Source organism: Aquarana catesbeiana, linkage group LG08 (assembly GCF_042186555.1).
Source record: "Aquarana catesbeiana isolate 2022-GZ linkage group LG08, ASM4218655v1, whole genome shotgun sequence".
NCBI classification, from domain to species: domain Eukaryota; kingdom Metazoa; phylum Chordata; class Amphibia; order Anura; family Ranidae; genus Aquarana; species Aquarana catesbeiana.
Genome location: NC_133331.1, coordinates 31,862,688 through 31,878,237, shown reverse-complemented (window position 1 = coordinate 31,878,237; position 15,550 = coordinate 31,862,688). Strand labels below are relative to the sequence as shown.

The window sequence follows — 15,550 nt, the reverse complement described above, 5'->3', positions numbered from 1 at the left end:
AACTGCAAGTGATCTGCTTTATGAAGAGACAGCCTCCTGGTGGCATAGCTCAAGTAGGTATGGACGACTATCCCAACATGCCTGAGATCATCCCTACAAAAGACCATTGGGCAAGTGTCTCCAACCAATCTTAAGAGGAGAGGCGGGCAGATGACAATACGATTACCACCTCGGCCAGAGAAAATCTAGTATGGATCGATTAAATATTAAAGAGTTTATCCTGAATGGAGGAGAAACATTCAGACTGACTAGTTATGGCAGTAGACCGGAAGCCACCCAACACAAGTACCTGATAAGTACATAAGTATATAAGTACCTGAAATAAATAATAAATAAAACACAAGGCCACATATTGTATGTATCTAATGCTACTACAAATATATTTAGGGGAGGTTTACTTTTACAAAAAAAAAAAAAAAAAAATTCTAATACACATTTTTTTTATTCCACGATTAGATAAATTAAATTAATATTCTGAAAATGAAAAATTTCAAAATGAAGTTCTACTGGTGTCTGACCAGCTTTAGGAAAAAAAAAATCCAAGAAATATGCAATTTCTCTCTAACCACTTTATAAAGCAGCCATGCGACTTCAATAGAGCGAGCCTGACCCACTAATCAGAGGTATAACTAAAAGCCACAAGCCCTGAAATCGAACAAGAGCCTTGTGTGTGTGTTCTGCACATGAGTTTTAAAAAAATCCTTAAAAAGGCAAATTAGAGTCTTTTATGTTTTTAAATGCTGAAGGCAAGAACCGTAATGTATGCTAATGCCATATTTTTCTAATTTCTTTCTATGCAGAATTTGTAAACATATGTTTTTCTATAGCTGCTTCCCATTTAGCAGGGGTCCACAATCACTATCTTTGAACGACAGTCACCTGCATACCAGCTTAGGAGTAGTAATGAGATTTCATTGATTCCAAACCTGGATGTCAGCGGTCATTGCTGGGCCACTGAGCTGCAAGTAGGAGATTCATCACCCCGCAGTTGACATAAACAAGGCAGCATTAGGTCTACGTCATGTACCCAATGTGGGCACATGGCCGCATTAGGTCTACGTCATGTACCCAATGTGGGCACATGGCCGCATTAAGTCTACTTCATACACCCATGTGGGCACAGGGGAACATTGGGTCCGCTTCATTAATCCAATGTGGCTGCATCTTCATATTAGGTCAACATCACTGATCTAAAATTACCATACTGCCATATTATGTCAATGATGTTATGAGCATCACCACCCTGCAGCTGCACATATACAAAGGGGTGGGGATGCTCATGACCTCATTGACCTAATATGGCCATACGGCCATGTTAGGTCAATGATGTTGGCCTAATATGGAGACGTGGCCACGTCAGGTCAATGAAGTAGACCTAATGTGGCCATGTCCCCATACTGGGTCAATGGTGTCGACCAAATGCGGCCATGTGCCCATATCAGGTCAATTTCCTACTGGCAGCTCACTGGCCCAGCAATGACAACTAACTTCTGAGTTCAGACCGAACACAAGCTCATCCCTTCTTAGGAGGCTTAGGTCTATGGCAGCAGAAGCCAGCAGTCAGAGGGAACATTGGTCAATCAGGTTAGAAAACCTGTTCTTATCACTACAGCTCTTAAAATAATCTGCCAACACTTAATTTCCCTGCTTTGGCATAAACATGCAAGGCCGGCAGAGCCAACTGTGTAGATTTGTACTCTGTGGAGCGAAGCAGATTTACAGTCTTCAGCGTGGTGGAACCAGACTGCCTGCCCGTCTTGCTGCCCTCCAATGCTTATGGGAAGCCCTATTGTTCACCACACTGAGTGCAAGTCTATCAGTCACATCTGACTGTAGACAATGCAATCTCTATGGGGCAGAATTTGTACCTCAGTAGTTGTTGACTGAGGTTGGATGACTGCTGTACTCTACAGATAAAGCAGCCTCCCACAACCAGGGTTCCATTGATCCCTAGGATTCCTCCAGAGGTTGCTAGGGGTTCCTCAAGCAATGGGCAAGTTCTGCCTCTCAGATAATTAACCATTGAAACCAAAGATCTTATTAGCCATCTGTAAGTGGGGGATTCTTCACACTGACCACAAATGTAAGGAGCATTCTTCCAACTGACCATCACGCTAATAATCAGTGATCTAGTCATTATTAGCAGGGGGTCCTAGAGACTGGAATGTTGTTTCAAGGGTTACTCCGAGTTAAAAAGGTTTGGAAAGGCTGCTCTTACAAAAAGATAATTTACAAACCCATTTATGTAATGCAATGAGAATTGGCTCTACGAGTATTAAAAAAAAAAATGTTAAAATTTAAATAAGTATAAATTTACCCTTAAAGCGTAATCAAGCAATTTTGGAGCTTTTGTATATGCATTTTAACAGACTTGAACATTTTTGTTTGACAATGGAAAGCTAGCAGGAGGGGAGACAAAATAAAATTGCATTTTTCCAGGCGCTCCCATAAAAGTTTATTGGGTTAAATACGCCAGACTATATCTCATATATTTTATGAAGCTTTGAGTGAAAAGTGACACTCGGATGTGAAGGCCACCATTGAATACAATAGGAATCTTGATGTTAAGCGTTAAAACACTTCAGGAAAAGCACTTCAAATCGCTCAGGGATGAATGGGGATATTGGGGTTAGGTGTGCCCCCACTCACACTTGAGCGTAATGCCTAGTACACACATGAGAAAATTAAACAAACAAAATAGGACTTTCGAAGCGATCACCTGACTTAAGTGTATTCAGGCGATCTTGCAGCATTTGTTTTTTTGTACATGCTTTTTTTTGGGACTTTTTCAGACGTAACTTTTTTGTTTTAGCCTATGGAAAGCTAGGTACTAGAGGGGGGTGGCAGGAAATTTCATTAAAATTAATTAAATTCAAGATACTAACTATAACTTACAAAGCCATCCACAACCTGGCCCCCAGCTACATCTCTGACCTAGTCACAAAATACCAACCTAATCGTTCTCTTCGCTCCTCCCAAGACCTCCTGCTCTCAAACTCCCTTGTCACCTCATCCCATGCTCGCCTTCAGGACTTCTCCAGAGCCTCCCCCATCCTCTGGAATGCTCTACCCCAATCCGTCCAATTTTCTCCTACTTTATCCACTTTCAGACGATCCCTGAAAACCCATCTCTTCAGAGAAGCCTATCTGGCCCCCACCTAACAGCTGTACATTTATCTTCTCAATCAGCACATCACCCACAGTTATTAGCTCTTGTATCTTTTGACCTTCCCTCCTAGATTGTAAGCTCTAAGGAGCAGGGCCCTCTGATTCCTACTGTATCAAAGTGTATTGTAATTGTACTGTCTACCCTCAAGTTGTAAAGCGCTACGTAAACTGTTGGCGCTATATAAATCCTGTATAATAATAATAATAATAATTAAAAGAAAAAGTGTATTCAGGAACCCCCACTGAAGTCTATAGGTGCCAAAAAAAAAAAAAAAATCACATGGCTCTGCCCTAAAGAAACTCGTTAACTTTTTAAAGCTTTCAGCTTCAAGCAACACGATGCTCAACTGTGAAAGAACACCACTGAATATAATGAAAATCTTGACGTTGAGCATTAAAGAGCTTCAGGAAATGCACTTCAAATTGCTCAGGTGTGAATGGCGTCTTGGGATCAAAATGATGAAATAACTCAATATCTGAGAGTTTGGGGAAAACGCTAGAGGTGCTATTCTCAACCAGCATTATGTGGAACCTTGGGAATCCTCAAGAATATGCTAGGGGTCCCTTGAGCTATGGTAGATTTACCTCCTATTTGATGGTACCTGCATAGTTCTGGAGTCAATGCCACTTGTAGAGACAAGGGTATTATGCCAATGATCTTTTTAGCTGTCTATAAGGAGGTCCGTTCTACCCAAGGTTCTCCACCAGTGTAAGGAGGTCCGTTCTACCCAAGGTTCTCCACCAGTGTAAGGAGGTCCGTTCTACCCAAGGTTCTCCACCAGTGTAAGGAGGTCCGTTCTACCCAAGGTTCTCCACCAGTGTAAGGAGAACCGTTCTACCCACCGCCCCACCAGTGTAAGGAGAACCGTTCTACCCACCGCCCCACCAGTGTAAGGAGAACCGTTCTACCCACCGCCCCACCAGTGTAAGGAGAACCGTTCTACCCACCGCCCCACCAGTGTAAGGAGAACCGTTCTACCCACCGCCCCACCAGTGTAAGGAGAACCGTTCTACCCACCGCCCCACCAGTGTAAGGAGAACCGTTCTACCCACCGCCCCACCAGTGTAAGGAGAACCGTTCTACCCACCGCCCCACCAGTGTAAGGAGAACCGTTCTACCCACCGCCCCACCAGTGTAAGGAGAACCGTTCTACCCACCGCCCCACCAGTGTAAGGAGAACCGTTCTACCCACCGCCCCATCAGTGTAAGGAGAACTCTTCCCACTGACCACCAATGAATTGGTTTTAGCAGAGGTTCTTCATGACCTGAAAATGATTTTAAGCGTTTCTCTGCTGCACTGGAATTTTTCTTTGAGTCAAAAAGGTTCCTACAGATCATACAGGAGGTGACAGGGACGGAAGGCAAGAGAAAAGCTGTTGATATCTGTACAGACTTATGCGAGTAGAACATATTTCTTGGGCCCCCCCAACCCCAGTGAGCTCAGCAGAACCTTCAACCCCCATCAGTTCCACCCCAATGATGGAACTTCAGGACTCATTGACAGGACTTCTTCAGGACACAGGGGCTCCCTCAGGTGTTCTATCACGTATTTTATGATAAGCGTAAGGCATTAAGGCATACATTTCTAGACCTTTCTCCTGTGAGTAAAGTGCCCCCTCCCCACTTGCCTACTGGTCACTTTACCCCCTTTCCTGCCCAGGCCACTGGGGTTATTTTTTGATGAGGCTGCACTGACGGGGGGCCCCAATGACGAGGCCCAATGACGGGGCTGCACCGAAGGGGCCCACTGACGGGGCTGCACCGAAGGGGCCCACTGACGGGGCTGCACCGAAGGGGCCCACTGACGGGGCTGCACCGAAGGGGCCCACTGACGGGGCTGCACCGAAGGGGCCCACTGACGGGGCTGCACCGAAGGGGCCCACTGACGGGGCTGCACCGAAGGGGCCCAATGACGAGGCTGCACCGATGGGTGGCCCCACTTGCTCTGGGCTGCCCAGACCCGACTTAGAGCAGCTGTCAAAACCGGGGAAAACAGAGTGCTCGGGGCCATTGCCGAGCCTGTTCAGTGCTACCAGTCCTGCTCTGAGGTGAGGCTGAGAGTCTCCCCGGACAGCTTGGCCTGGACACACACTCAGTGATCCTATAGGAGGAGCTCCAGAAGCCCGGAGTGGGAGGCTCCATGGTGTCACCAAGAGCCGTACAGGGGACACTTCCTGCCAGGGGCTCCGCTCCATCCCCATCAAATCTGCTCCTCCCCTGACCCGCCCCTCCTACATCCTTACAGCCCCAAAATCTCCCCTAGTCCCGCCCCTCTCCTCCTTTAACCCGCCCTAACAGCGCCACCCCACCCCACCCCCCCGGCACAGCGACACCCGCTGCCCACCCGGCAAAGACAGGACTGGCGTCTGTTCCGGGACTTCCTCTAAATGCCGCCCCCGGCTACCCCACTGAGGCCGACAAAAGCCCAGGCGCCAGGACACAATTTCAAGTCGCCATGGCACCTGAGATTTGTCCTCATATTATGAAGCTGTAATGGATATAAAATAGATAGTACAGCCCCGATGTGTGGGCAGCATAAAGCCAGCCATACACTATACAATCTCCCGCAACTTTACCAAATATAAGAGGATAAAACTAGCCAATAAAATCATTATCCAAACCTGGGAAAGACCCATACACTGCATAGCTGGCAGTAGATCTAAAGAAGATTGTACAGTGTATGGTCAAGTCTTAGGTTTGAATTCACATTTCAGTGTTTTGGGGGAAAAAAAAAAAAAAAAAAAAAAAAAAACAACACTGGCCGTACAATCTGATTGTACAAATCTCTTTTAGATTGACCAAAACCATATAGTGGAAGGACAAACCTAAACAATGCGTACCATCAGTATCAGAACCAGGCAGAGCCCCCCCAGGATGGTGGATGTTAAGGAGTTTGTCCAATCAGATTGCACGGTCAGCCCATACACTGTACAGAGGATTATGATTGTATCTTCTGTTTTAGGACTTACTAAAATAGAATCGAACGTTTTATTGCATTTGCAGCAAACCAGGCAGGTCCTGACAATACAGTGGATGGTGGATCTAAGATAGATTGTATTGTGTATGATCAGACCTAATAGTGGCCCTATGTGTGTCGACTTTATTACCCAATCGATATGCAATTCGGTCAAAACCGGATTTCCATACGACTCATTCCGTCTTTGTATTCGATCATTTATCCAAGTGTGCCATAAAGACGATTGTATAGAAGCCACCATCTGATCCCCGCCGATAGGAATAAATCAATCAATAATCGATCGATACGACTCACACAGGGAAGCGGATTTCTGCCGTTACTTGGACGATCCGATCATTTATTATCTGTCGCCTCCGTTTCCACCGTGCAAACTCACAATCAGATTGATGGAGATACGATTACATTGATGGACAATCATCTCAGCGCTGACAATCGATGCAAAACTAAAAATCGATAATAATTTTGCACCCTGGATGACCGATTTAAATTTGATTAAAATCATACAAAAACGGAGTGTAAATCGATGGGAAGAAAGTTCCTAGTTATTGGAATGTTTGCAAATGTGATTGTTTTGTACTAAAATCTCACATCAGTTGGATAAAATAAAAATCTAAAGTCGTGTGTGTTCCATGATGGAGATTGTACGATGAGGTTGTACAGTGTATGGAGGGGGGGGGGGGTACTTACTTTTTCCGGCAGTCCAGGAGGATCCCGCTGTACGACTTCTCCCCGCAGCTCAGAGTCACCAGCAGCGTGTCGTTCACCATCTGCTCCACCACCACCGGCACCAGCGAGCCGACCCGCAGCTCCTGCCCGGCCTCGGCCTCCATGCTCCTCGCTCCGGCTTCCGGATACCAGCTCCGGCCTGTACAGTGCGCAGCGCCCCCCTCCTCCTCCACCGCTCTTCCGTCTGACCTCCCGGGATCCGGGTGACGACACAACACGGCAACCACGCCCCCCACACCCCCCTCTCTACACGGCTCTACCGCCGCCCCTCTCGCTTTTGTGACGTCACGGGAGGACAGCTGGCTTTGTGACGTTACAGCTGGGAATCCTGAGATCTCCAAAACATGGATACAAGTCCTGAGATCTCCAATCCATGGATACAAACCCTAAAATCCCCCAATCCATAGATAAAAGTCCTGAGAGCAACAATCCATGGAAAAAAATCCTGAGATCTCCAATGCATGGATACAAGTCCTGAGATCTCCAAAACATGGATACAAGTCCTGAGATCTCCAATCCATAGATACAAGTCCTGAGATCAACAATCCATGGAAAAAAATCCTGAGATCTCCAATCCATGGATACAAGTCCTGAGATCTCCAATCCATAGCTACAAATCCTGAGATCTCCAATCAATGGATACAAGTCCTGAGATCTCCAATCCATAGATACAAATCCTGAGATCTCCAATCCATGGATACAAGTCCTGAGATCTCCAATCCATGGATACAAGTCCTGAGATCTCCAATCCATGGATACAAATCCCGAGATCTCCAATACATGAATACAAACCCTGAGATCTCAAATCCATGGATACAAGTCCTGAGATCTCAAATCCATGGATACAAGTCCTGAGATCTCCAAAACATGGATACAAGTCCTGAGATCTCCAATCCATGGATACAAACCCTGAGATCTCCAATCCATGGAAAAAAATCCTGAGATCTCTAATCCATGGATACAAACCCTTAGATCTCCAATCCATGGATACAAGTCCTGAGATCTCCAATCCATGGATACAAGTCCTGAGATCTCCAATCCATGGATACAAGTCCTGAGATCTCAAATACATGGATACAAATCCCGAGATCTCCAATCCATGGATACGAATCCCGAGAGCTCCAATCCATGGATACGAATTCTGAGATCTCCAATCTATGGAAACAAACCCTGAGATCTCCAATCCATGGATACAAATCCCAAGATCTCCAATCCATGGATACAAACCCTGAGATCTCCAATCCATGGATGCAAATTCTGAGATCTCCAATCCATGGATACAAATTCTGAGATCTCCAATCCATGGATACAAATCCAGAGATCTCCAATCCATGGATACAAATCCCAAGATCTCCAATCCATGGATACAAATCCAGAGATCTCCAATCCATGGAAATGAATCCCGAGATCTCCAATCCATGGATACATCTCATACATGGACACATCTCATACACGGATACATCATAGCTCCCAACTGTCCCTGATTTCGAGGGACTGTCCCTGATTTGGAACAATATCTCTCTGTCCCTCATAGCTCCTCATTTGTCCCTCATTTTGATCTGATCTATATAGTTGTATATAAAATGCACTATTTATTTTTCTAAAAGTGTTTCCCAGAGCTAAACCTTTCATCCAATTTCTAAATTGCTACATTTGTAAATTCCACAAGCCAATATAATGGGAATAGTAGTGGTAAAACTAATCAATATCTTTTGTGCAATTCATCTTTAAGGGGGCGTGACAGGGGGCGTGTCCTATGCCTACATACTTTTGCTAATAGATGTCCCTCATTCCCATCTCAGAAAGTTGGGTGGTATGGATACATGGATACATCTCATACATGGACACATCTCATATATGGAAACATCTCATACATGGACACATCTCATAAATGGATATATCTCATACATGGATACATCTCATACACGGATACATGGATACATCTCACACATGGACACATCTCATACATGGATACATCCAGGGCTTTTTTTCAGCTGGAACTTGGTGGAACTTAGTTCCACCAACTTTGGCTCAGGTCTTCTGCTCCCTGCTCACCACTATCACTTGTAAACACATGTTCGGCTTCTGTGTTTACAAGTGACAGCTCGTCTCCCAACGATCTGTTACCCTGAGCGGCTCCCACTGAGTGCAGGATTAGGACAAGGGAGATGCAGGTGCCCAGGGTGCAGTGCAGATGCCTACACCCCTACTGGATGATCTCCCTGCAAGTGAGAGAGCCGGAGCCACCTACAGTGTGTGAGAGTTACTAGAGCCAGTTGGGTGCTTCAGCTTAATACAGCAACAGAAGTACGACACATGGAAGATGGTGGCGCATTTAATGAGGGGAAAATATGGGCGTTAGAGGAGGGTTGCATGTAGAGGTCAGAGCTGAGAGAGGGATTGAAGTGAGATATGGAGGAAGGCTGAACTTCCAACTCTGCACTTGGTACCTAAAGGGGCACTAAATACCAGGAGTGCATTAAGATCCTCCCACTGTTAGTAAAATTTGACCACACCCACTATTTGGTGCTGTTTGGAGGGTGTGTGGGGGTGTGGGATAAAAAGCCCTGGATACATCTCATACATGGGTACATCTCATACATGGACACATTTCATACATGGAAACATCTCATACATGGATACATCTCATAAATGGATAATACATCTCATACATGGATAGATCTCATATATGGATAATACATCTTATACATGGATACATCTCATACATGGACACATCTCATACATGGAAACATCTCATACATGGATACATCTCATAAATGGATAATACATCTCATACATGGATAGATCTCATACATGGATAATACATCTTATACATGGATACAACTCATACATGGACACATCTCATACATGGACACATCTCATACATGGATACATCTCATACATGGAAACATCTCATCCATGGATACATCTCATCCATTGACACATCTCATCCATGGAAACATCTCATCCATGGATACATCTCATCCATGGACACGTCTCATCCATGGACACATCTCATACATGGATACATCTCATCCATGGACACATCTCATACATGAAACATCTCATACATGGATAATACATCTCATACATGGATAATACATCTCATACATGGATACATCTCACACATGGAAACATCTTATACATGGATACATCTCATACATGGATACATCTCATACATGGACACATCTCATACATGGACACATCTCATACAATGATACATCTCATACATGAATCCATCTCATACATGGACACATCTCATACATGGATCCATCTCATGCATGGACACATTTCATACATGGAAACATCTCATACATGGACACATCTCATCCATGGATACATCTCATACATTGATACATCTTTTACATGGATACATCTCATACATGGACACATCTCATACATAGCTCCCAACTGTCCCTGATTTCGAGGGACTGTCCCTGATTTGGAACAATGTCCCTCTGTCCCTCATTCCTCCTCATTTGTCCCTCATTTTGGTCTCATCTATATAGATGTTTTTAAAATGCACTTTTTATCTATCAAAAAGTGTTTTTCAGCACTAAATCTGATTTCTAAATTGCTGCATTTCTAAATTTCAAAAGCCAATATAAAGGAATATTATTGGTAAAAAAAAGCACTTGTGGGATTAATTAACCTTTTGTTTTTGGTTAATTCTCCTTTAAGGGGGTGTGACAGGGGGCGTGTCCTATGCCTACATACGTTTGCTAGTAGGTATCCCTCATTCCCATCTCAAAATGTTGGGAGGTATGCTCATACATGGACCCATCTCGCACATGGACCCATCTCATACATGGACACATCTCATACATGGACACATCTCATACACGGATACATGGATACATCTCATACATGGATACATCTCATACATGGATAATATATCTCATACATGGATACATACATATCATACATGGATACATCTCATACATGGAAACATCTCATACATGGACACATCTCATCCATGGACACATCTCATATATGGAAACATCTCATACATGGATACATCTCATACATGGATACATCTCATACATGAATCCATTTCATACATGGATACATCTCATACATGGATCCATCTCATACATGGATACATCTCATACATGAATCCATTTCATACATGGATACATCTCATACATGGATCCATCTCATACATGGACACATCTCATACATGGATACATCTCATACATGGACACATGTCATACATGGATACATGCATCTCATACATGGATACATCTCATCCATGGACACATCTCATCCATGGACACATCTCATCCATGGATACATCTCATCCATGGACACATCTCATCCATGGACACATCTCATCCATGGACACATCTCATACATGGATACATCTCATCCATGGACACATCTCATACATGGATACATCTCATCCATGGACACATCTCATCCATGGACACATCTCATACATGGACACATCTTATACATGGATACATCTCATACATGGACACATCTCATCCATGGATACATCTCATCCATGGACACATCTCATCCATGGGTACATCTCATCCATGGACACATCTCATCCATGGATACATCTCATCCATGGACACATCTCATCCATGGACACATCTCATCTATGGACACATCTCATACATGGATACATCTCATCCATGGACACATCTCATACATGGATACATCTCATCCATGGACACATCTCATCCATGGACACATCTCATACATGGACACATCTCATACATGGATACATCTCATACATGGACACATCTCATCCTTGGATACATCTCATACATGGATACATCTCATACATGGATCCCCCAACATCCCCACTCCGGATACAATGGAGAGACACCTGGAAGAATGATACATTGTATCCGATCACTGATATCCATCCATATACATTATACAGATTATATCCATCCGTATCCATTCTATACATTGTATCCAATCTCTGATATACATTCTATACATGGTATCCATCCGTATACATTCTATACATTCTATACATTGTATCCAATCACTGATATACATTCTATACATTGTATCCATTCATATACATTCTATACATTGTATCCAATCACTGATATACATTATACACATTGTATCCATCCATATACATTCTATACATTGTATCCGACCACTAATATACATTCTATACATTGTATCCATCCATATACATTCTATACATTGTATCCAATCTCAGATATAAACTATATATATTCTATACATTGTATCCAGTTATATACATTCTATACAATTGTGTCCGGTCATATACATCATATACATTGTATCCAATCTCTGACATGAATTATATATATTCTATACATTGTATGCGATCAACTGATATGAATTATATACATTATATACATTCTATACATCCATATACATTCTATACATTGTATACAATCTCTGATATAAATAATATACATTCTATACATTGTATTCAATCTCTGATATACATTCTATAAATTGTATCCGGTCACTTATATACATTGTATCCAATCACTTTTATACATTCTATACATTGTATCCAATCACTTATATACTGTACATTGTATCCTATCGCTGATATAAACTATATATATCCTATACATTGTATCCAGTTATATACATTCTATACAATTGTATCCGGTCATATACATTGTATATATTATATCCGGTCATATACAATGTAACTGGTCATATACATTATATACATTGTATCCAGTCACTGATATAAATTATATATATTCTATATATTGTATCCGGTCATATACATTCTATACATTGTAACTGGTCATTTACATTACATACATTGTATCCGATCTCTTATATACATTAAATATATTCTATACATTGTATCCGGTCACTGTTATATTGTAATAGGAGGCATCTGTCAGAATCTTGTATTTCTGGAAGACTGAGCTCTGTGTTGGGGGAACCTCTCTATTGCTGAGTGCCCAGTGCCCACTATGATAAAGCAAAGCAGTGCAGCGCTAAAACCAAAAGTCCAAATACTGTCCCTTTAAAGTAGAATCAAATGTAGATAAGAGAAAGGTTCTCCTCTGTGGTGATATAGGTGCTCAAGATATTTCATGCAGTGCTACATGTCCGTGATACCACCACCGGCCAACCAAACCGCTCACCTCAGCATAAGGACCCCTGAATTAACAGATGGGTCAAAACAGCATTTACCACGCTTAGTGGAAGGGGATGAAGACTTGTCTGGGAAGATGGTCCCACGGTAATGGAGATGGCACTCAAAATTGCAGGTCATATCACATGTAATAGAAATGAAAGTACATAGTGCACACTGCGTGGCTAAAACGGATATCATTTATTAAAATTAGGTACTCACAAGCACAGCACTATGCCCTAGTGCTGGGATACAGATAAAATGTCATCAAAGGATAACGTAGGTTAGATGGTGGCTGCAGTGATGTCCAGAAACTCCCGCACGCGTATCGTCCTCCTCGGGACTTCGTCAGCGGTAATTCCCCCCCCCCCCCCCCCCCAAGAAAAATGTAAAGTCAGCAGCTACAAATACTGCAGCTGTTGACTTTTAATATATGGACACTTACCTGTCCAAGGAGCCCACGAATCTTCGGATCGGCCGTTCGGGTGCAGCCGCTGCCATTCCTAGTACGGGAACCCGGCGAGACCTTTCGGCTTCACAGCCAGTTCCCTACTGCGCGTGTGCGAAGCGTGCTGTGCTTTCCAATTGGTCCGGCGGCGGAGGAAAGAGGAGGAGGCCGGACTTCCGAGAGAGCGGGCTGCAGCACCCTCTCCCGGAAGTGGGGAGCGGTACCTGTCAAAAACAGGTACCCGTCCCCCCCTCTCCCCTGAAAGGTGCCAAATGTGGCACCGAACAGGGGGAGGAGACGGATAAGCGGAAGTTCCACTTTTGCGTGGAACTCCGCTTTAAGGCACCCGTTGATTTGGGTGGGTTCTATTGCCTGCCAAATTGCCAATCGCGACCCATTCAAGTAAATGGGGCCACTCTGCAAGTGCCCCGCAACTGCATGCCTCTGTCTGGTCCAAGGGGTTAAAGCAGGTGGTGAGAAAGCAGCACAACCCTGCCTGCTTTAACCCCTTGTTTGCTGTACTGCACAAGATTGCAGGGCACTTCCAGAGCGGCTTCATTCATTTCAATGGGTCATGTTTGGCAGATGCTACACCCACCAACCATAACAGGGCGTAAAACTCTTTCTGCGGCATTTGTGTACACCCCCTGCAACATTCATCTGGAGGGTTCACTAATTACAACTATAAATACCCGGGTATATGTGCACAATTCCCAGAGGACTCTTGTTGGGCCCTTTGCTGATAATTCCTGTTTGTACATTGGATGTATGTACTATTATTAATCTTTTCCTATACAAATCTTGTATTATTTCCATATTGGTGTGCATCTATATTTTTATGGTTCTGCTCCCAATTACTTTGATTATATTACTGAATAATTTCCCAAGCACTGCAGAGCGGGAGACGCCAACCAGTGAGGTTTTCCGGGAGACGCCAACCAGTGAGGTTTTCCGGGAGACGCCAACCAGTGAGGTTTTCCGGTACCTATGTGGGGATCTGATATTTATAAGACCTGGGAATTGTGCAGCTACATCCAGACTTGCAGCCTTATTTAAGACTTTGGATAGCGCTCCCAGCCCAAATAAAACTACAGACTTTGTTCTGGCAATCTGCCATCCCTGGCTCCCTGTGATCATCAGGATAATGAAAATAGGTAAATTCCTGTTCTCATAAGATTACCATATATGGTTGGTGCCCATTTACACCCTCGCTGGCATTGCTTCATCCATTTTGTTATATGGTGGAATTATTTACATGTAAAGACAAAATCATGACTACATACACTCTTATTTAATACCCCTGACGAAGGTGCTTAAACCAGAAACGCGTCGGCTACCAGGATCATTATATACCGGAGAGTAACAATCTTTTTTTTCATATATACAGTGGAACCTCGGATTACAAGCATAATCCGTTCCAGGAGAATGCTCGTAATCCAAAGCACTCGCATATCAAAGCGAGTTTCCCCATAGAAGTCAATGGAAATGAAAATAATTTGTTCCGCATTGACTTCAATGGCATGCAATACTGCATGAGGCCAGAGGTGGGGGGGGGGGCGCCGGAGAGCCTCGGAAACGGCCGGAAAGGCCAGAGGACACCTCCGCTGACCTCGGCAAACCTTGGAATAACTCCGTTCCCGAGGTTTGCCGAGGTCAGCCGAGCTGTCCTCGGGCCTTTCCATGCATTTCCAAACGGCTACGATCGGCTGTGAGCCGATCGGCGCCCCCCCCCACCTCAGGCCAAACGCGGTACTGCACACGCTTTGGACTGAATCATGCTCGTTTTGTGAGACAACACTCACAAACCGAGTTACGATTTTTAAAAATATAGTGCTGGTATTGCGAAACGCTCGTTAAGCGCATTACTTGCAATCCGAGGTTCCACTGTACCATGTAACTCATTGTTTTTTGTTTTTGTTTTGTTTATGATGTTTTGTCTACTTTTTGAAGTATTTTTCACGTCCTTTTAATACCGGTCCTATTATGATCGAATGTTTTCATGTACATTCAATAAAATAAACTTTTTTGACAATACATATGTGTTTGTTGCCTACAAAGTCCCAATGAAGGGGGATTTCTTTTTCTTAATTGAATAATTTCCCAAGAAGGGAATCCCCTCATAAATAT

The 15,550-nt window shown here is 43.7% G+C and overlaps 1 protein-coding gene across 1 annotated transcript in view; it reads right to left on the bottom strand.

Moving 5' to 3' along the window:
- The window catches only part of PWWP2B (PWWP domain containing 2B), a 74,730-nt gene extending 67,622 nt beyond the window's left edge, over positions 1–7,108 (bottom strand). Inside the window, exon 1 of the mRNA XM_073595670.1 lies at positions 6,834–7,108. Coding sequence (XP_073451771.1) covers positions 6,834–6,976 — 143 coding nt within the window. The 5' untranslated portion in view covers positions 6,977–7,108. The remainder of the gene's footprint in view (positions 1–6,833) is intronic.
- Positions 7,109–15,550: the final 8,442 nt, after the last annotated feature.